We start from the raw sequence: 22942 nt of genomic DNA, 5'->3' as shown, positions 1-22942 counted from the left end.
GCATGATTACATTTCTAAAGTAGAATTTTTACTTTATAAGTACTTCTAACATATAAATTCATTTGACATTGCAACTTCAGAAGCAAAAATTCGTTTAATTATGTAACTTCATTTTTCTACTTCTGAAATAATTTTTTTGCATTAGAAGTTATTTTCGACCCACTTTAAAAAGTAAAAAAAATTACTGCTCTTTTCGAAGTAAAAATCTCTCGACATCAATATCTCTCTCATTTTGTCCTAACTCCCTCTCACTTCAGCCTTTTTTTCATTCTCTGTCCCTTTTTATCTCTCTTCATTGCGAATCGTTCTCTATACTCACTCCCAACCACGTCTTCGCCATAGTTGCCCACCGCCGCCAACGGTCGAACACCGTAGTCGCCACCACCCGTCGTTGCCCACTGCCCATCTCCACCGGCCACCGCTGCCCTCTGTTGACCACCGCCTACCGCTCACCACCATTGCCGTAGTAAAAAATAAATAACAGTTTTTATAAAAAAAAAAACTAAATAATGTTTTTAATAACAAAAAATCATATTTTAAAAAAATTAAAAACATTTGAATTGCATGAGAGTGTTTTAGCAATATCTTTTTTTTAAATAAATTATAAGAAACAAATATTCAATGGATTGGTTAAATATAGAAGTATTTAAGAAACAAATATTCTTAGAAGAAAGAGTCGCTCGGCTAGGGGATAATGACACAAGTGATACCTAAATTTTGATATGACGTCTAATGTAGTTCTTGAATTTTTAATCTGTTCAATATAGCCCCTGAACTTTATTCTAATATACAATGTCATCCTTGAATTTTTAATTTGTTCAATATGGTCCCTAAATTTTTTGTTTATGTTCAATCTAGTTTTTGAACTAACAATGTTATCCCCGAACTTGAATTAATGGAAGAACAATATTGAACATTTTCATATAATTTAAGAACTCTATTGAACATGTATAAAAAAAATCAGGAATTAGATTGACAAATTTAAGGTTCCGGGACGATATTACTCATTGGACTAAAGTTTATGCATCATATTGAACAAATTAAAAGTTTTAGAATCACATTGCATATTTTACCAAAGTTTATGGACCATTTGTGTCATTTTTCCTCAAAGTTGTAAACCCGTGTCGCTTTGAATTCCAGCAAAAATGAAAGCAAAGCTCTTCCCAAAATCTCTCGATGAAGTTCATTGTATCACCCGATTTGGTTCAGTCCAAAATTAGAAGGTAGTGCCCGCCTCCCGAAATCTCCGTGTTCGAGCAGGAGTACCACTTATGCTTGTTCCTTACCGGGCAAGAGAGTATAGTGGTCTGAGTTTCTTTCATGAGTTTGCGAGATTTTGGCTTCACTAGATTGTCATTCATTCATGGAGGAAACCGCATGAGCTTTGAGACGTGATCCCTGTTGTTTTGGCTCTAGGACCAAGAGGAGTAGACATTTGGATGTGTAGACTACTCCCACTTATGGCAGGGAAGAAATTAGCCTTAGGTTTCACGATCTTATTGTCTAGTATTGCCGATTGATGTTAGAACCGAGAATGTTTGCCCTAATTATCGAATCGGTAAGCCCATATGGGATCACCTCTGATGTTGCATGTTCATTTGGGAGCGCTTGAATAGACTCCGGACCTATATGATGGGCACAGTTTCTCAAACTTGAAGCTTGCTTTAGATCCTGTTGGAGGTCAACAGAATTCCCACTTCTTTGATGACCCTTAAGTTCATGTCAATCCTTTGTTATCACAGTAACATAGTTTAGTCTCTCTCCCTCTTTCTGATCCACAAATTTTATGGGAAAAATTTCAATTAGTGACATGAAGTACTCTTATTTTCTCATATAAGTGCATGAAGTGGACTTTATTTCAAATAAAGGCTTAAAGTGTCATCTTTTTCTCAAATAATATTTTAAGTGGATTTTATTTCAAATAATGGCCTGAAGCGGCTATGTCGGTCTCAACGAAGGGCCTAACATCTAAGCTGGTTAAGGGCATTTTCGTCTTATATTTTTATTTTTGAATGTTTTCCTTTTTTTTCTTTATTTTTCCCTTTTACTATTTTTTCCTTTTCTTCGGTGGTTAAAGGCCAGCCACCGGCCATGATTGAGAAGGTGACCCTTGCAGGTTGCAACAAAGGCAAAAAAAGAAAGGAAAAAAATAAAATAATAATTTTGAATTATAATTGTTTTTGGATCAAAATGCCCTTGACCGGTCGGAATATTTAGCTAGTCGATATCGGGCCCCTATTTAAAACTGTCATGGCCACTTCAGGCCCTAATTTGATACGGATATGATCTCTTCAAGCCCTTCTCTGAAATAAAATTCACTTTATACTCTTACTTGAGAAAATGAGAGCATTTTATGCCTTTATTTGAAAATTTGTACTCCATGCTTGATGGATCATTGTTAGTCTTTGGTTTACACGTTAGTATGTGGAAGAGAATTGAGCCAAAACACGGGAAGGATGAATATATGAGAGGTTGTTGTCAGCAAGATAAGACAAGGGAAATGGAGACTTTTATTATTCGCTTAGTATCACAAAGAAAAGGAAAGGAGCTAAGGTTCCGTTTGTTTCACGAAAAATAAAGCGATTTTGGAAGATGTTTTTCAATAAATCATTTTATAGGAAAATGATCATATTTTTCGATGTTTGGCTGAAACCCGAAAATGAATTAGAAAATATTTTTCGCAGGAAAATCAATTTTCACCGTAGACATCTTTTGATAATTTTTTATTTGTTTTAAAATAAATTTTAAATTATTTTGTTGTCTTTTTTCTCTTTCACACTTTCTTTTTTATAGTTATTTTTTTTACTTTCTATTTTTCTTTTTTCTTTTTTGTATTTTTTTTTTAAATTTCTTTTCCTTCTTCCTTCGTACCTCCGCCGCTCCTTCCTCCCTTCGTCCTTCCTCCGTTGAACGCAGCTCGACAACAGCCGCAGCCCGACCATCGACCATGACACAGGCCAGCGAGCTCATGGCTTGGCTAGTCCCGTCGACCCCCGAGCTCGGCCTCGCTCGAAGTCGAATATGGCGGCGTAGCGGCTCGAGCTCGATTCTACCAGATCTGGCGTACTCGTGCCTCGCTCGAGGCCATCGAGGCCAGTCTCGAGCACAAACTCGGCCACCTTCTTCAGCTTTCCTACAATATCCTCGTTCAAGTTCTCGTACTTGAGGAAAAACGCCTTGTGTTGTGTGGCCTCTCCAAGCTCTCCTTCCAATGCCCAGTTATGTGATCCCGCTCTGCTACTGCTTGGTGTTTGAGTAGGAATAGATGCCTCGGGGCTCTTTTCAATTTTATCCCCCGCGGTGTCAAAATATATATTCAATTTTTTCACTTTTACCTCTCTAAATATTATATTTGTAAAAAAAAATTATGACATGTTATCAAAGTTAGACGATCTTGAGGTAATTTTGATTGCACGGGTGTGCATACCGCACCCCGTGCACACAACAACGGAACATGACTTGCATTTTTGTTTCTTTTTCTATTTCTGCTGCTATTACTATTCCTCTCTCTACGTCAATCCTCAATATTGTTCCCTTCCTCGGTGGTTCCGGTGTGAAACACGCCTGGGAACGGGACACCATCAATTTCAATCTTACGTCCTCATCCAGAAAGACAAGCTAAACCGCACTTTGAATTTAGACGAGAGCTGCCAAACAAGTTCCTACCTAATTCTTAGGTCCCAATCACGCTATTGATAGGTCATCCCATCGTTGTTTTTAACATGTTTCGCCAAACGAAAGCATAGTGAATAAAATAAGAGAAACCCCTCATTGGACACGAAACACAAACCGGACGTATACAATGTTTCGATTTGAACTAGTATGAATATTCAAGCACAAACTACACTTGAGTGGAGTTAATCGCTAAGTTAAGTGCTAAATGCGTCAAAATCGCGCAATTACACGCGGGTATAGTGGGGTGTAGCCCACTTGCCCATTTCTTTCTTTGAAAGATAATGTTAACTTTCTAACTAATAAAGTGAATTGCTCTATTCCTTTCATCCCATGTGGGATGCAAAAACGGCAATATTTTGTTTTTTTTTTTTTCAAACAAACTTCAACAATACATAGAGCTTTGACATTGGAGCCAAGAGGAATTTACCTTTGCATTACAATAATCTGGAAGACCTTTGTTTGGCGGATTAGTTGTAACGGTTTGCGGTGCGCGTCTAGGTTCGACATCCCCATCGCCATCGCCAAGCAGTAATACCAACATTAGTATGTTGAAAGAGGACAAATCAAATACCTGTAAGGAACTCCCAGATCTATGTCTAGATCTAATTCGGGAGACTAGAATCGTTGGATCTAGACCTAAATCTAAATCAGAAGATGAGAGCAGCATAATCTCGGAGAGTTCATGAAACTACGTCATGAACATTCTCATCGATGGTTGTTGATTGGACGAATCGCCGATATGATCTCCACATTCACCCAAAATCAGCTACAAAAAATTATTCACACCCGTAAACTCCCAAAACATAAGATAATCCAAGCAAAAGAAAAAAAAAAGATCCTGAAACCAAGATGCAGAAAGATGGAAAGGGACTTGTTTTGATTGATCTGGTGTTTGAGATATTGAAGTGACCACAATTTTCTATTGGAGTTTTAGGCTGCATTTGATTCTGCATTTAGGGAATGTCTTTGCGAAAAATCCAAATGCTTTGGGGAAAGGGATTTTGACGAAAGACAAATAATGTTTGGGGAAACACTAGTTGAGCTTTGGGCTAGCAAAAAACAAAATTTAAAAGAGAAAAATTGCAGAAGAAGAGATCGTCAAACACACCCGTAAAATCCCAACTGTGAAGCAATTAGAGCAAGCGACCTTGGGCGACCTGGCGAGAACAACCCCGCCGGGCCGCCCTCTCCACTGGCCGAGAACGTCATTGCCCTCTCTTCCCCTAGCTTTACATCTCGAGATCTCTCCGTCTCGAACTCGGTTGTGCTCCACTACGGCTCGAAATTGAGCACAAACATCGTAGGACCCTCGGCGGGTGTCGTACGACTCTTGGTCGGCGTCCCTAACCTCCTCCGTGAATTCCCAGTGAAGGGTTTCAAAGTGTCCTCAAATATGGCCGCGCGAGGCCTCGGTTGGTGTCCCCGACCTCAGATTTGGCCCTTCAAGGGTAAAAATGAAATATGAGAAAACTAGTGAGGGTTAAGCAGGATGGCGAAAAATTCATTAAAACCCTAAAAGTTTCCTTTCGAAAAATGTTGAAAGCCCTAGGAGATTCCCACCTGACTTGGACTTTCAGGTTTGCCAATAATGGCATTTGCTCAAAATGATCCCCAAAAAATTTCCCAGATGCCCTAACATTTACCCAAAGATCTTTGAAGCCCCAAAGCTGAACCAAACGCATCCTGTTGAGTCCCTTGCCATGCAATGAATTGAGTAGCTGATTGGGTTTTTGAGTTATTCCTGCTAGACCCGTCAAACGGGTGGATTAGGTTGGATTGAAAATGGTCCAGCCCATAGTGACTCATTTAATTTGTTTTGACTCATTTTCATACAGTACAAATCTAGTAACATATAATTGACTTGATCTATGCCCAACTCGACTCATATTGCTAAAACACTGTCATATTTAACAAAATGTGAATATATTTAACATCTATATTATATTGAATTTTACAGTTCAAAACTTAGTTATTACTCATTTAGTGAATATAACTAACCTAATATGTTCATGATCCATCTTGACAGGTTTAATTTTTGCTAGCCACATGTTAACATGATTATATAGTTGGCACATTTATCACCTTCTCATGGACTCCAAGCATATCTCAAATGTACATGAAAGGTTAGGCCCCTTCCACGTGGGTCCGTAGCAACGTTGTCGCTCTCATTTCCTGATTTACTGATTGAGAAGCCACCAGACATTATACCTAGCCAGCTAGTAAGACCCCACTAATTGACTAAGTTTTGTCGGATAGAATTGCGCACTAATTTGATATTACCAATTCTCATTTGAATTACTTACTAGCACATTGTTTCTTAAGTTACCAATTTCTATGTATCAAATTCTATTTGCTAGTTTAGCAATCTATTTTCTATATTTACAAATTATCAATCTAAATTACCTAACTACATTATCAACTCTCAATTGAGTTACTGCCAACCCATTATCACTAGCTTTCATATGAGTTACTCACTGTATATTTTTATTGAATTATCACATATTATTGTTAACGCTCATATTGAGCTTACTATCGATGTTTATTCTCTTTATAATATGCTAACTTTTTTTAATTGTTTGTAGGCTTTTGTTTGCATTTCTTAGCAACCGATTAAATTTATCAATTTTTTTTTCTGAATTTACTAAACTTAATTAAAGTGACCTGCCAACTTTCTCACATTAAGTGATCAACTAGTTTTGGATTACCAACTCCCATTTGAGTTATTTTCCAATGTTGCTCTCTTTTTCAATTACCAACTTTTCTTCCCTTTTACCAATTTTTATTTACATTTGTTAACTATACTTAAATTTACCAACTGTTATAATGACATTACTCACTTTAAATTTAAATGCATTATCGACATTTCTCTGATTAAACCGTTGATTAGTTGGCTACCAACTCTAATATGAGTTAGTTAACCATATGTATTTTTTTTTTTTGTGTCAATTTAACAACTTTTCTTTTGGGAAAACTTAATCGAAAAAATAAAGTTGGTAACTAACTCATATGAGTAAGGAATGTGCCACGGATTCTGACATATAATCCGATTGCGTGACGCTGACCGACATGGATGAGCAAGGAACGTGCATCACACACAAAGAGAGTCCGGCAACTTCATTGCTTTATAGGCGTCGCATATCCTCGAAACACGTGATAAATGACGGACCCCCTAATCAATTCATGGCAAGTTATTTTTATTAATTTCTTGCGCACACAACTCCATCAATTTCTTAACATGGTGCTAGGTAAACCTCTTATGGCTAATTGCACCAAACACATGATCGCGCATTTAATAATCGGGAAGGCCTTTAGTTTGGGGCACTCGCAGGTGCTTCATAAGCAAGGTTTAGCCAAAATTGGCATATATCCATATTTCAGTTTGGTTTCTCATGATTAACAGATTTGTAATTTACAATAGGATGGGATTGAAACCCCCATAATTTTCAATCATTATGTATATCAAAGTAAGTCCACATCTCACATGTAATCAAAGCAGGACATCCACGTTAGATTGGGAAATTTGCAAGAAATCGAATGATTAGTAAATAGGTTCCCTTCCATGATTTTGTGACATTCGGTTGCATCATAATCATTTTATGTCCATCATGAACCAAATCGGGGACAAAGTCTATGTGCATTTCACATTTAGATGAGTAGCCTACTCAAAAGTTAAGGCAGGAAAAAAATGAATAAGGTTTCACGATATATATATATATTCAGTATGGTAATCGATTATACTAAAATGGTCGCTCATATCACTTATAAAAATGAACTAACAAAAAATATTTTCATTGTCTACGAAAATTTTTAGAGATATATTCTTATTAATAGTTAATATATTTTTTATTGACTAATTAGTTCGAGCAATACGAGTGATATTATTAGCAAAATATTATCGAAATCATTTATTTTCAGCGAAACAAATAGAGCCTTAGTGCCGGTGAAGTATGAAGTGGTTATCTAGTCGAAACTCTTGATTCTTTACTTCATTTTAATTTCCCAATCTGTATGTGAACCCTTGGCATCATAGTAACAAGTAAGACAGTTTTAGTATAATTTTTTTTTCCTCCCTGTTTTTCTCTTTCTCATCCCCTGATTTAAAAATTCCTATGCAGTTCTCACAGAACAATCCTATTGGAAAAACAAATAGAACATGAGAGGCGATTGTGAACTATAGAGCAGATTGTGATTTCGAACTCCAAACATCCTCTCTTTTTCCTTTCCTTACAGCCGATCAACATCAAATACTTATTTGGTCTCTAGCGACAGAGAAGTCAATGATTATTGAGATCTCTGTACTAGACCAATAAGGAGGATTGCAGATCTATCCATTGTTAACTTCGCTTATTTCTACTGGCACGCATAGAGAAAGAGAAAGTGATTAACACTCAGCGTGTTTTGAAGCGTAACCCCAGTGGGCTAAATTTCTCTTGCATGATGCTGTTGAGGCGATCCACCATGGAAGGAGTGAGATGGTTAACCCAATCACCCACCTCCCCTTTCCTGAAAAAGCTTCTCTTCTCCGTGATTGTATGCGGTAATTTGCCAGATTTGTTGACCTCCAGGCCCTTGAGGGTCTTCAAGCTACACATTTTGGCTATCTCTTCAATCACGCCGCCCTCCTCTTCCTCCTCAGTGAAGGGAAACCCCACAAACTCGGCCACCTTCTTCAGCTGTCCTACTATATCCTCTTTCAAGTCCTCATACTTGAGGAACAACACCTTCCGTGGCCTCTCCAAGCTCTCCTTCCAGTACCCCGTGATGTGATCCCAAAAGGGCCCGAACAAGATTTCCCCCTGGCAAAAGGCCTCGAAATGCTCCTCCAAGGACCACTCTGGCTGGTTCTCCGGCCGTGCCCTCTCGAGTAAGAAGTGCCAAGAGGAAATCACGGTGTCCAATGGGTTCCGGCAGATGTATATGATCCGGCAGTCCGACGGCTGGACGCTCTCAGGCAAGGCTGGGTAAGGGATGTGCGTTGCCAAGAGCCTCGGCTCCGCCAGGCCGTCAAGGTCGGGCCACAGCTTATGCTCAATGAAAGGAACGACTTCATGGGGGTTCGAAGTGAGCAAGGGCGTGTTGGAGGTGTCGAAGCGGGAGCGGTTAACAATGGAGAACACTAGGGCCTTTAGCCAGGTGGTCCCCGATTTGGGTTGAGAGACCAGGAGAATGTCCTTGTCCTTGGCTTCGAAATGCCGCCGGAATGCGATCACGTTCGGAAGCAGGGGGGTCGGGTACCAGAAGTTTTGATAAAGGCTATGGACAGGACGAACCAATCCTTTGCTTATGGGAAGTGAAGCAATTAGTTCATCAATGGCCTTCTCCTGGTCATCTTCTTTACTACTTGCGATGTCGGACTGCTGCGAAGAAAGTTGCTGGTTTTCCATGGATGTTCGAGTCAGAATCGAAACAAGGAGATGAATGTGAAGTGCTGATCTTTTCGTAGATAGTGAGCGTTAGTTTGTTTTTTTTTTTGGTCACCGCTTTATACACATGAAGACTGATCTCAGACCCCTAATGGGAATTTGTTCCCTCCGAGGTAAATTTGAATAACCAGTAGTAAAATTAAAATATTGTTTATGAGAAAAATGATTGGTAATTTATTGGTCCAGTCAATTGTCTCTAACAAAAATAAAAATACAAATACAAATAAAAATAAAAAATAAGATATAATACAATCAAATATTAAATATTAAAATAAAAAGTAAAATTTTAAAAAATTCAAGAGGAGAATTCCCGAGAGTGTTTTCACATCCTCAAATTGAGGAATTCATTTTCCTGAATTTATACATCAAAATTTTCGTTGACCGGAAAATATTTCTTGTTAACAAATAGGTGAAAGTTTGGAAGATCAATTTCCGGAAATCACTTTCCTTGAAATAAGCACACCCAAAGTTAACAAAGGAATAATAATTTAACTTGCTTAAATATATTGTAAGGTAACCAATGGGTTTTAGAATTTTCAAGGGGACTATTTTTTTCGCTACGGGATCACGAATTGCTTTTCTGCTTTACCGGTAATGTCGGTTAACTATTATAACTTACGGACTCGACAATTATTTCAACACTATAAATTCCTAATAGATTATTAACATCGTTTCGAGATTTGATGGATAAACACTTGTATTTATGACATCCATTTACCGAGCTAAAATATCCTCATAGATTACAACAATTGTTCTTTTTTACAAGTGGGCATGTATTTTCGATAGTAGATTACTAGTTTGATAATGTTCTACTAGTAGCGTCGGTCGATAATTGTCTTGTGAAAGATAATTACTATTTTACCACTAGATTGGTAGATTATTCACATTGTTTCGATTTGATAAGTAACAAAAGCTATTTATCAATAACATACTAAGTAAATAATCGATGTACTAGATTGAAATATCTTTGTTGATTAAAACGGTCATTCTTTGTCACAAGTGAGCGCATTTTCCCATTAGAATCGCTTACTTTTCTAGTGTGGTGTTTAATTAAGGGTTGTAGGTTGAAAAAAAGGAAAAAGGGAAAAAAAAAAAACTATTTTGCCACTTAGAATTTTTAGTAGAATGTAACCGCCATTATTTTTTTTTCAACACAATCTTTGCCGAATGAGTAATTTTGGCATCAACCCAGCTAATAAATCGGCATCTTGCTCTAAATTTACATCTTCGCAATGATATCTTCTTCTCCGATTCCCCTTCGCCAATCCTCAATATTGTTCCCTTCCTCGGTGGTTCCGGTGTGAAACACGCCTGGGAACGGGACACCATCAATTTCAATCTTACGTCCTCATCCAGAAAGAAAAGTTAAATCGCACTTTGAATTTAGACGAGAGCTGCCAAACAAGTTCCTACCTAATTCTTAGGTCCCAATCACGCTATTGATAGGTCATCCCATCATTGTTTTTAACATGTTTCGCCAAACGAAAGCATAGTGAATAAAATAAGAGAAACCCCTCAGTGGACACGAAACACAAACCGGACGTATACAATGTTTCGATTTGAACGAGTATGAATATTCAAGCACAAACTACACTTGAGTGGAGTTAATCGCTAAGTTAAGTGCTAAATGCGTCAAAATCGCGCAATTACACGCGGGTATAGTGGGGTATAGTCCACTTGCCCATTTCTTTCTTTAAAAGACAATGTTGACTTTCTAACTAATAAAGTGAATTGCTCTATTCCTTTCATCCTATGTGGGATGCAAAAAAAGGCAATATTTTATTTTTTTTTTCAAACAAACTTCAACAATACATAGAGCTTTGATGTTGGAGCCAAGAGGAATTTACCTTTGCATTACAATAATCTGGAAGACCTTTGTTTGGCGGATTAGTTGCAACGGTTTGCAGTGCGCGTCTAGGTTCGACATCCCCATCGCCATCGCCAAGCAGTAATACCAATATTAGTATGTTGAAAGAGGACAAATCAAATACCTATAAGAAACTCCCAGATCTATGTCTAGATCTAATTCGGGAGATTAGAATCGTTGGATCTAGACTTAAATCTAAATCGGAAGAGGAGAGCAGCATAATCTCGAAGAGTTCATAAAACTACGTCACGAACATTCTCATCGATGGTTGTTGACTGGACGAATCACCGATATGATCTCCAAATTCACCCAAAATCAGCTAAAAAAATTATTCACACCCGTAAACTCCCAAAACATAAGATAATCCAAGCAAAAGAAAAAAAAAATGATCCTGAAACCAAGATGCAGAAAGATGGAAAGGGACTTATTTTGATTGATCTGGTGTTTGAGATATTGAAGTGACCACAATTTTCTATTGGAGTTTTAGGCTGCATTTGATTCTGCATTTAGGGAATGTCTTTGCAAAAAATCCAAATGCTTTGGGGAAAGGGATTTTGACGAAAGACAAATAATGTTTGGGGAAACACTAGTTGAGCTTTGGGCTAGCAAAAAACAAAATTTAAAAGAGAAAAATTGCAGAAGAAGAGATCGTCAAACACACCCGTAAAATTATGTTAACACGTGGCCAGCAAAAATTAAACCTGTCAAAATGGATCATGAACATATTAGGTTAGTTATATTCACAAAATGGGTAATAACTGAGTTTTGAATTGTAAAATTCAATATAATAGGTGTTCAATATATTCACAACTTGCTTAGACCTAACCCACCTCTATGATTCTCTCTTCACTCTCTCTTGCCCTCATGCGATCTTGCGCTTATTCACTCTATGGTCTCACTTCAATTTGGATATGAGTTTTTATAGATTTTGTTAAATATAAAAGTGTTTTAGTAATATGAGTCGAGTTGGGCATGGCTCGGGTCGATTATATGTTACTAAATTTGTATTGTATGAAAATGAGTCAAAACAGATTAAATGAGTCACTTTGGGCCGAACCATTTTCAATCCAACCTAATCTACCCGTTTGACGGGTCTAGCAAGAACAACTCAAAAACCCTAACCAGCTACTCAATTCATTGCATGGCAAGGGACTCAACAAGATGCATTTGGTTTAGCTTTGGGGCTCTAAAGATCTTGGGGTAAATGTTAGGGCGTTTGGGAAATTTTTTGGGGATCATTTTGAGCAAATGCCATTATTGGCAAACCTGAAAGTCCAAGTCAAGTGGGAATCTCCTAGGGCTTTCAACATTTTTCAAAAGGCAACTTTTAGGGTTTTAATGAATTTTTCATCGTCTTGCTTACCCCTCACTAGTTTTCTCATATTTCATTTTTACCCTTGAAGGGCCAAATCTGACGTAAGGGACACCAGCCGAGGTCTCGCCTGGCCAGATTTGAGGACAACCTAATATGTCGGCGGGTGTCACAAGTGACCTTGGGCGACCTTGGGCTTCAAACACACCTGTGAAGCAATTAGAGCAAGCGACCTTGGGCGACCCGGCGAGAACAACCCCGTCGGGCCGCCCCCTCCACCGGCCGAGAACGTCATTGCCCTCTCTTCCCCTAGCTTTACATCTCGAGATCTCTCCGTCTCGAACTCGGCCGTGCTCCACTACAACTCGAAATTGAGCACAAACATCGTAGGAACCTCGGCGGGTGTCGTACGACTCTTGGTCGGCGTGCCCGACCTCCTACGTGAATTCCCAGTGAAGGGTTTCAAAGTGTCCTCAAATCTGGCCGGGCGAGACCTCGGCTGGTGTCCCTTACGTCAGATTTGGCCCTTCAAGGGTAAAAATGAAATATGAGAAAACTAGTGAGGGGTAAGCAAGACGATGAAAAATTCATTAAAACCCTAAAAGTTGCCTTTCGAAAAATGTTGAAAGCCCTAGGAGATTCCCACTTGACTTGGACTTTCAGGTTTGCCAATAATGGCATTTGCTCAAAATGATCCCCAAAAAATTTCCCAAACGCCCTAACATTTACCCCAAGATCTTTAGAGCCCCAAAGCTAAACCAAATGCATCTTGTTGAGTCCCTTGCCATGCAATGAATTGAGTAGCTGGTTAGGGTTTTTGAGTTGTTCTTGCTAGACCCGTCAAACGGGTAGATTAGGTTGGATCGAAAATGGTTCGGCCCAAAGTGACCCATTTAATCTGTTTTGACTCATTTTCATACAATACAAATTTAGTAACATATAATCGACTCGAGCCATGCCCAACTCGACTCATATTACTAAAACACTTTTATATTTAAAAAAATCTATAAAAACTCATATCCAAATTGAAGTGAGAGCACAGAGTGAATAAGCGCAAGATCGCATGAGGGCACGAGAGAGTGAAGAGAGAATCATAGAGGTGGGTTAGGTCTAAGCAAGTTGTGAATATATTGAACACCTATTATATTGAATTTTACAATTCAAAACTCAGTTATTACCCATTTTGTGAATATAACTAACCTAATATGTTCATGATCCATTTTGACAGGTTTAATTTTTGATGGCCACGTGTTAACATGATTATATAGTTGGCGCATTTATCACCTTCTCACGGACTCCAAGCATATCTCAAATGTACATGAGAGGTTAGGCCACTTCTACGTGGGTCCGTAGCAACGTTGTCCCTCTCATTTCCTGATTTACTGATTGAGAAGCCACCAGACATTATACCTAGCCAGCTAGTAAGACCCCACTAATTGACTAAGTTTTGTCGGATAGGATTGCCGACTAATTTGGTATTACCAATTCTCATTTGAACTACTTACGAGCACCTTTTTTTCTTAAGTTACCAATTTCTATGTATCAAATTATATTTGCTTGTTTAGAAATCCATTTTCTATATTTACAAATTATCAATCTAAATTACCTATCTACATTTTCAACTCTCAATTGAGTTACTGCCAACCCATTATCACTAGCTCTCATATTAGTTACTCACCGCATATTTTTATTGAAATATAACATATTATTGTTAACTCTCATATTGAGTTTACTATCTATGTTTATTCTCTTTATAATATGCCAACTTTTGTTATCGTTTGTAAGCTTTTGTTTGCATTTCTTAGCAACCAATTAAATTTATCAATTTTTTTTCTGAATTTACTAAACTTAATTAAAGCGACCGGACGACTTTCTCACATTAAATGATCAACTAGTTTTGGATTACCAACTCCCATTTGAGTTATTTTCCTATGTTGCTCTCTTTTTTAATTACCAACTTTTCTTCCCTTTTACCAATTTTTATTTACATTTGTTAACTATACTTAAATTTACCAACTGTTATAATGACATTACTCACTTTAAATTTAAATGCATTATCAACATTTCTTTGATCAAACCGTTGACTGGTTGGCTACCAACTCTAATATGAGTTAGTTAACCATATGTATTTTCTGTTTGTCAATTTAACAACTTTTCTATTTGGAAAACTTTATCGAAAAAATAAAGTCGGTGATTAACTCAAATGAGTAAGGAATGTGCAACGGATTCCGACAGATAATCCGATAGTCCGACCGCTTGACGCTGACCGACATGGATGAGCAAGGAACGTGCATCACACACAAAGAGAGTCCGGCAACTTCACTGCTTTATAGGCATCGCATATCCTTGAAACACATGTGATGACGGACCCCCTCATCAACTCCTGGCAAGTTAGTTTTATTAATTTCTTGTGCACACACCTTCATCAATTTCTTAACATGGTGCTAGGTAAACCTCTTATGGCTGATTGCGCCATACACATGATCGTGCATTTTAATACTCGGGAAGGCCTTTATTTTGGGGTACTCGCAAGTGCTTCATAAGCAAGGTTTAGCCAAAATTGGCATATATCCATATTTCAGTTTGGTTTCTCATGATTAACAGATTTATAATTTACAATAGGATGGGATTGAAACCCCCATAATTTCCGATCATTCTGTATATCAAAGTAAGTCCACGTCTCACATGTAATCAAAGCGGGACACCCGCGTTAGATTAGGAAATTTGCAAGAAATCGAATAGTTAGTAAATAGGTTCCCTTCCATCATTTTGTGACATTCAGTTGGATCATAATCGTTTTATGTCCATCATGAACCAAATCGGGGACAGAGTCTATGTGCATTTCACATTTAGATGAGTAGTCTACTCAAAAGTTAAGATGGGAAAAAAATGAATAAGGTTTCGCGATATTTTTTTTTTCAGTACGGTAATCGATTATACTAAAAATGGTTGCTCATTTCACTTATAAAAATGAACTAATGAAAAATATTTTCATTGTCTACAAAAATTTTTAGAGATATATTCTTATTAATAGTTAAGATATTTTTTATTTGACTAATTACTTCAAGCAATACGAGTGATATTATTAGCAAAATATTATTGAAATCATTTATTTTTAGCGAAACAAACAGAGCCTTAGTGCCGGTGAAGTATGAAGTGGTTATCTAGTCGAAACTCTTGATTCTTTACTTCGTTTTTAATTTCCCAATCTGTATATGAACCGTTGGCATCATAGTAACAAGTAAGACAGTTTAAGTACAATTTTTTTTCCTCCCTGTTTTTCTCTTTCTCATCCCCTGATTTAAAAATTCCTATGCAGTTCTCACAGAACAATCCTATTGGAAAAACAAATAGAACATGAGAGGCGATTGTGAACTATAGAGCATATTGTGATTTCGAACTCCAAACATCCTCTCTTTTTCCTTTCCTTACAGCTGATCAACATCAAATACTTGTTTGGTCTCTAGCGACAGAGAAGTCAATGATTATTGAGATCTCTGTACTAGACCAATAAGGAAGGAGGATTGCAGATCCATCCATTGTTAACTTCGCTTATTTCTACTGACGCATAGAGAAAGCGAAAGTGATTAACACTCAGCGTGTTTTGAAGCGTAACCCCAGTGGGCTAATTTTCTCTTGCATGATGCTGTTGAGGCGATCCACCATGGAAGGAGTGAGATGGTTAACCCAATCACCCACCTCCCCTTTCCTGAAAAAGCTTCTCTTCTCCATGATTGTATGCAGTAATTTGCCGGATTTGTTAACCTCCAGGCCCTTGAGGGTCTTCAAGCTACACATTTTGGCTATCTCTTCAATCACGCCGCCCTCCTCTTCCCCCTCAGTGAAGGGAAGCCCCACAAACTCGGCCACCTTCTTCAGCTGTCCTATTATATCCTCCTTCAAGTCCTCATACTTGAGGAACAACACCTTCCGTGGCCTCTCCAAGCTCTCCTTCCAGTACCCCATGATGTGATCCCAAAAGGGCCCGAACAAGATTTCCCCCTGGCAAAAGGTCTCGAAATGCTCCTCCAAGGACCACTCTGGTTGGTTCTCCGACCGTGCCGTCTCGAGTAAGAAGTGCCAAGAGGAAACCACGGTGTCCAATGGGTTCCGGCAGATGTATATGATCCGGCAGTCTGACCGCTGGACGCTCTCCGGCAAGGCTGGGTAAGGGATGTGCATCGCCAAGAGCCTCGGCTCCGCCAGGCCGTCAAGGTCGGGCCACAGCTTATGCTCAATGAAAGGAACGACTTCATGGTGGTTCGAAGTGAGCAAGGGCGTGTTGGAGGTGTCGAAGCGGGAGCGGTTAACAATGGAGAACACTAGGGCCTTTAGCCAGGTGGTCCCAGATTTGGGTTGAGAGACCAGGAGAATGTCCTTGTCCTTGGCTTCGAAGTGCCGCCGGAACGCGATCACGTTCGGAAGCGGGGGGGTCGGGCACCAGAAGTTTTGATAAAGGCGATGGACAGGACGAACCAATCCTTTGCTTATGGGAAGTGAAGCAATTGGTTCATCCATGGCCTTCTCCTGGTCATCTTCTTTACTACTTGCGACGTCGGACTGCTGCGAAGAAAGTTGCTGGCTTGCCATTGATGTTCGAGTAAGAATCGAAACAAGGGGACGAATGTGAAGCACTGATTTTTTGTAGATAGTGAGCGTTAGCTTTTCAAGTTTCTTTATTTTTGGTCACCGCTTTATGCACGTGAAGCATGATCCCAGACCCCTAGTGGAAATTTGTTCCCTCCGTGGTAAATCTGGATAACCAGTAGTAAAATTAAAATATTATTTATAAGAAAAATGATTGAAACTCATTTGTCCAGTCAATTGTCTCTAACAAAACTAAAAATAAAAATAAAAATAAAAAAAATGTAATATAATGCAATCAAATATTAAAATAAAAAAGTAAAATTTTAAAAAATTCAAGAGGAGAATTCTAGAGATTGTTTTCACATCCTTAGATTGAGGAATTCATTTTCCTGAATTTATACATCAAAATTTTTGTTGACCGGAAAATATTTTCTATTAACTCATCATTTTCGAGGAAACAAACAGGCAAAAGTTTGGAAAATCAATTTCCGAAAATCACTTTCCCTGAAATAAGCACACCCAAAGTTAACAAAGGAACAATAATTTAACTTGCTTAAATATATTGTAAGGTAACCAATGGGTTTTAGAATTTTCAAGGGGACTATTTTTTTCGCCACGGGATCACGAATTGCTTATCTGCTTTACCGGTAATGTCAATTAACTATTATAACTTACGGACTCGACAATTATTTCAACACCATAAACTCCTAATAGATTATTAACATCGTTTCGAGATTTGATGAATAAAGACTTGTATTTATGACATCCATTTACCGAGCTAAAATATCCTCATAGATTACAACAATTGTTCTTTTTTACAAGTGGGCATGTATCTTTGATAGTGGATTACTAGTTTCATAATGTTCTACTAGTAGAGTCGGTCGATAATTGTCTTGTGAAAGATAATTACTATTTTACCACTAGATCGGTAGATTATTCACATTGTTTCGATTCAACAAGTAAAAACAGCTATTTATCAGTAACATACTAAGTAAATAATCGATGTACTAGATTGAAATATCTTTGTTGATTAAAACGGTCATTTTTTATCACAAGTGAGCACATTTTCCCGTTAGAATCGCTTACTTTCCTAGTGTGGTGTTTAATTAAGAGTTGTAGGTTGAAAAAAGGAAAAGGGAAAATTTCAAAAAAGGACCCGAAGTGGTCTCATTTTCTCAAATAAGGGCCTAGAGTGAACATCGTTTTAAATAAGGGCTCGAAGTGCTTTAATCGTTTCAAATAAGGGCCTAATTAAATGACATTTTTGTCTTTTAATCTTTTAGCCTTTTCTTTACTATTTTCTTTTTTTTTTCTCCTCCCCTCCCCTCCCCTGTTCATCGTCTCCTCCAGAACGTCTTCTTCGACAGGTCCTCCATCCCTCGCACCAACGGGAACTCCCACTTGTTGTGTAGCACGTGCGTGATCGCCGCCACCACGAGGTTGCTCATCGCCAACGTCCCTCCCACCACCACGCACCGCGTCCGCCCGTCCACCGACCGCATCTGCACCGGCTCTAGGACGCTCGGCTCCGCCGACGTGGCCCGGCACACCTCCCAGAGCCTGAAGTCGGTCGAACCTGTCCATTTCCAACGCGTGCGCACGCGAGAACAGGAGTGGTGCCGAGCTTGTCAAGTCGTAGCACGACACCATAACCGGCTTCAACGTGTCCCTCGGCGTCGGCTCCCTTCCCGCCCGTCGCTGAAGGACTCCCTCACGAGCCTCTCCCGTGTGGCCGTCGCCGACGACGTGGAGCGGAGCCCCCCCACGGGAACCCGCCCAAGCTGGAGACGGGCTGTGAGCGGTAGAACTTCCAGCCGTGGTCGGCGAGAAACTTCCACATGTCGTTTTACCAGAAAATCGGGCGGGTGTGGTCCTTTGTGGCGAAGAGCGTGGTGGTAAGGATGCCACTTACACCGGTGCCCGCGGCGACGCCGAAGTAGTCAACGATGCTGGCGTCCGGGTTGTAGGACTTCGACTTGAGAGTGTGCTCCAGATAGGCGAGGGCTTTGCCGGGGAGCATGCCGCCGCAGTCAACGGCAAAGATGCAGATTTTGCCTCGCTGGTTCTTGATGGCGGAGGGGTTGTTATTGTCCGCGTAGGCGTCGGCGGGTGGTTTTTGGGTTCATTTGCTTGGGGACCCGGAGCTTGGGGTCGTCGTAGCCGAAGAGGAACTTGCTCTCGAGGATTGAGAAGATCTCGTAGTTGAGCTTTGTCGGTGTCGATGCTCGGCTCTTCTGGCATCTCCGATGAGTTATTGTTATTGGTCACCATCGGAACGCCTCGTTTTTACGGTTTCTTTATCGCTGGTCCACAAAATCTCTCCACCATTCGGAAACACCCAATGAAATCCCTCCGCAAGACCGGCTCAAAGCCTCACTTTCGATCAATCCATTCGTCGCGAGGGAAAGAAATGAAGGAACGACCCAACCCTTGGTCTCTCTCTCTCTCTTTCCCTGAGTGCGTCAGTATATGGAAGACGAAGACCACCGTGCATTCAAGTCAGAAGAGATGATGAACAGGAGGGGAGGGGAGGAGAAAAAAGAAAAAACAGAAAAGAAAAGGCCAGAAGTTTAAAAGACAAAATTATCCTTCAGTTAGGCCCTTATTTGAAATAATTTGAGCACTTCAAGTCCTTATTTGAAACGATATTCACTCTAGGCCCTTTTTGAGAAAAACGAGGCCACTCCAGGCCATTTTTTGAAATTTTCCCAAAGGAAAAAGGAAAAAAAAAAACAAACTATTTTGCCACTTCGAATTTTTAGTAGAAAGTAATCGCCATTATTTTTTTCAACACAATCTTTGGAGAATGAGTAATTTTGGCGTCGACCCAGCTAATAAATCGGCATCTTGCTCTAAATTTACATCTTCGCAATGATATCGTCTTCTCCGATTCTCCTTCGTCCTTATTGTTCGCAAAGGAGATTTCAGGCCACAGAATCAAAACGCGGACGTACCATTGTCGGTTGGAAGTGGGACGATTGTCTTCGATTGCGACGACTCGGTTGATTTTTATGTGGATCTGGATGTCGCCAAGATTGGGACTGTGGCTTTTCCGGGGTCCGCGTTCTACACATCACATGTTCAAAAAGCTAACCAGTGACTAAGCCAGAATGATTGGACGGCCAGTTGACACAAGTCTCAAGACCCCAATCAAATCTTACAAGTGCATAAAACGTGGGCACGTTCCACGGGTGGGTCCATATCAAAAGCGAGCATAGTCATACATTGTAGAGCTAAGTGAGCTACTCATATGTAAGGCCTCGTCAAGAAAATAGCCAACTTACTATTTACTCGGACTGGGTGGGCCTGGATTAGGCATTCTCGGGCTTGGCCCAAACTGCTATTCGGGCCCATTTGTCTCGATTGGATTGGGTTGCGCAGGCTCATCATGGAGCCCATGATCGCTCGTCATTGGTCCCTTCCTGCCTGGCACCTGCTCGACTCTATCGCAGCTCTCTCTCTCTCTCTCTCTCTCTCTCTCTCTCCATGAGGATAATGACACAAATGATCTCTAAATTTTAATATAGTGTGTGATGTGGTTTCATAACTATTAATTTATTTAATGTAGTCCATGAACTTTAATTCCAATTGCAATGTCATTCTTAACTTTTAATTTGTTTAATATGGTATCTAAACTATTTGGCCTGAAAAATATTGTCATTTTCTTGGAAAATTACTTTCCTATAAATAACTTCCAAAAATGTCACATTTTCTACAAAATAAGCGGAAAGCTTGTCTCTCTTTCTAATCCACGAATTTCAAATTTTATATTCCGTGCTTGATGGATCACCATATTAGGAAAAAAAAGGAAAAAGTTGACATACCAAAAGCTTGATTATCGTTTGCTCCTGCTCTTGGTTAGATAAATTGATATATAGAACTTGTTGTAACGGAGATGTGGGAGTAAACCGATCTTCCTTAGGTTCAATGCAAGAGAGAGAGACAAAGCATGCTTCCCTTATATCTTGGCCGCATCTCATTGTGGTCATCCGTTTACTCCTTCTGCAACAAAAAAATCGAGGCCTCCCTCCCGCTGCAATTGCACATTGAATCTTTTCCACACGCTATAGTATTTGTGGGGAGATTCAAGATAAAGAAAGATTGAGTCCAGAATCATAAGAAACGTACTGTTGATATTCTCAGTACCAAAAACCAACTGAAGTGTCCTTACCCAAAAAAAAAATAAAAACCAACTAAAGTGGAAAAATGAATATGGGAAGGAGGACTAACGCGTTTTGAACTCCAACCCGAACGGGCTCATCTTCTCTTCCATGATGCTGTGTAGACGTGCCACCATGGGAGGACTGAAACTGTTAGCCCAGTCACCCACCTCTCCTTTCCTAAAGTAGCTTCTGTTCTCGAAGTTGGGCATGAATTTGCCGGACTTGTTCACCTCCAGGTCCTTCAACTTCCTCAAGCTACACGTTTCAGCTATTCCTTGAATCACACCTGCCTCCTCTTCCCCCGTAGAGAATGGAAGCCCCACGAACTCGGCCACCTTCTTCACCTGTGCTACGACATTTTCCGTCAAGTCCTCGCACTTCAAAAACAACACCTTGTGCGGCTCCTCTAAGCTCTCTTTCCAGTACCCCACCGTCTGATCCCAAAAGGGTCCGAACCCTGTTTTGCCATCGCAAAAGGTCTCGAAATGCTCTTCCATTGACCTCTCCGGTTGATTCTCCGACCGCACCGGAGACTTGAAGAAGTGCCACGAGGAAACCACAGTATCTAATGGGTTACGACAAATGTAGACAATCCGGCAATTCGATCGCTTCACGGATTCAGGCAAGCATGAGTAAGGAAGGTGTGTAGAGAAGATCCTTGGTTCCGGGAAGTCCTCAAGATTGGGTTTGGTGTTATTCGCATACAAGGTGAACTCCAAGAAAGGGACGAGTTCATGGGGATTGGAGGTGAGCAAGGGCGTGTTCGAGATATCGCAGTAGCGGCGGTTTACGATCGAGAACACCAGGGCTTTTAGCCAAGTGGTTCCAGCTTTGGGCTGAGAGGCTAGGACAATGTCATTGTCTTTGGCTCTGAAGTGCCTCTGGAATGTGATGACATTTGGAAGGACGGTCACTGGGAACCAAAAGTTTTGGTAAAGGCATAGATTAGGAGCCAGGAACCCCCTCTCTTTAGGAAGTGAAGCAATTACTTCATCGATTTCCTCCGGGTGGTGTTCCATGGTGGTAACGTTGAGGGTTGAGTAAGAAACTGCTCAAGGTAGAACTTGGAATGGAACCGGTGGGAAACTGCTCCAGTTTGGGGTTCCAGGGTAGACTGCAGATTCAAAAAATTAGGAAACTTGTTATAACTGGTAAGTTCCAAATTCCAAAAAGATGAAATCTGAAATCTAGAACCCAGAACCTGGAACAAGTTTTTGTGTCTTCGCAAGATCGTACAGTATTCCATAGCTTTCGATGATGAGTGTGTTATTTGAAACTACTAGTCTGATCTTCTATTTCCGGCGATATTTATGACCGAGACTTTTATTTTGTTAATATTTCATATTTATTCGTGTGTTTAAATATCAATTGTGGTCAGTGAATTTTAGCAACAGATGGTAATCATTAAAAGTGATGATGATTCACTACAATCGATCCTTTAAAAATATAAGTGAAACCCGAGTAAGACCTTAGAACCGTGACGGGGTATATTCCAGGTTCCGGAGTATGTAAGGTATGTTTTAAGTTCCAAAAAAATAATAATAATAATAATAATAATAATGGCCATAAAGTTATTTGAGTGGAATGGACTAATTAACACTCAACAGCTCTCCCATCTAATTCAACTTCTACAGTAAAGGAAGTTTGGTTAAAGAGCTATTTTGAGCTCGTTCTACAATAGACAGATTTACACAGTCCCCACTGCGACAATGCGAAGAAAAAGAAAATGAAAAAGAAAAAAACAAGACCAAAAAAACTATTAACAAATGAAAAAGTAATTAAAAATTCGAAAGATATTAAAATATTATTAAAAAAACTGTCCCATCAACGCTTGCCTACCAAATGGACTGAATTGACACGATTGTAAAAGATTTAGGACTCGATTGATAAAAAAAATATTTTGGGCTGAATTGGC

The 22942-nt window shown here is 39.6% G+C and overlaps 3 protein-coding genes and 1 pseudogene across 4 annotated transcripts; all 4 read right to left on the bottom strand.

Moving 5' to 3' along the window:
* Positions 1-7886: 7886 nt before the first annotated feature.
* LOC125316143 (cytosolic sulfotransferase 15-like) lies at positions 7887-9074 on the bottom strand. Of its 2 annotated transcripts, XR_007199463.1 has the most exons (2): positions 7959-9074; positions 7887-7919 (listed from the first exon to the last, which is right to left on the bottom strand). XR_007199463.1 is itself a non-coding variant. In XM_048283552.1 (1 exon), exon 1 carries the CDS (start codon positions 9057-9059, stop codon positions 8064-8066), a length of 996 nt encoding a protein of 331 aa, XP_048139509.1. In that variant the 5' UTR covers positions 9060-9074; the 3' UTR covers positions 7908-8063. The 2 variants fall into 2 exon arrangements, 1 of the variants encoding a protein (XP_048139509.1); XM_048283552.1 differs by having other exon boundaries at positions 7908-9074.
* Positions 9075-15712: 6638 nt separating this feature from the next.
* On the bottom strand, positions 15713-16884 carry LOC125316144 (cytosolic sulfotransferase 15-like). The gene is made up of 2 exons (XM_048283553.1): positions 15767-16884; positions 15713-15727 (listed from the first exon to the last, which is right to left on the bottom strand). The coding sequence occupies exon 1, from the start codon at positions 16865-16867 to the stop codon at positions 15872-15874; it is 996 nt and encodes a 331-aa protein (XP_048139510.1). The 5' UTR covers positions 16868-16884; the 3' UTR covers positions 15713-15727; positions 15767-15871.
* A 1314-nt stretch (positions 16885-18198) lies between these two features.
* On the bottom strand, positions 18199-19231 carry LOC115733049 (annotated as a pseudogene).
* A 1858-nt stretch (positions 19232-21089) lies between these two features.
* LOC125316313 (cytosolic sulfotransferase 15-like) lies at positions 21090-22046 on the bottom strand. The gene has a single exon (XM_048284331.1). It carries the CDS (start codon positions 22044-22046, stop codon positions 21090-21092), a length of 957 nt encoding a protein of 318 aa, XP_048140288.1.
* Between the last annotated feature and the right edge of the window lie 896 nt (positions 22047-22942).

The sequence above is a fragment of the Rhodamnia argentea genome, chromosome 8, assembly GCF_020921035.1.
Source record: "Rhodamnia argentea isolate NSW1041297 chromosome 8, ASM2092103v1, whole genome shotgun sequence".
Taxonomy (NCBI): Eukaryota; Viridiplantae; Streptophyta; class Magnoliopsida; order Myrtales; family Myrtaceae; genus Rhodamnia; species Rhodamnia argentea.
This window is presented reverse-complemented; position numbering and strand designations above follow the sequence as displayed.

Coding starts and splice junctions, on each gene's coding strand:
- LOC125316143 (XM_048283552.1), bottom strand. CDS start 9,059: ATGGAAAACCAGCAACTTTCTTCGCAGCAGTCCGACATCGCAAGTAGT.
- LOC125316313 (XM_048284331.1), bottom strand. CDS start 22,046: ATGGAACACCACCCGGAGGAAATCGATGAAGTAATTGCTTCACTTCCT.
- LOC125316144 (XM_048283553.1), bottom strand. CDS start 16,867: ATGGCAAGCCAGCAACTTTCTTCGCAGCAGTCCGACGTCGCAAGTAGT.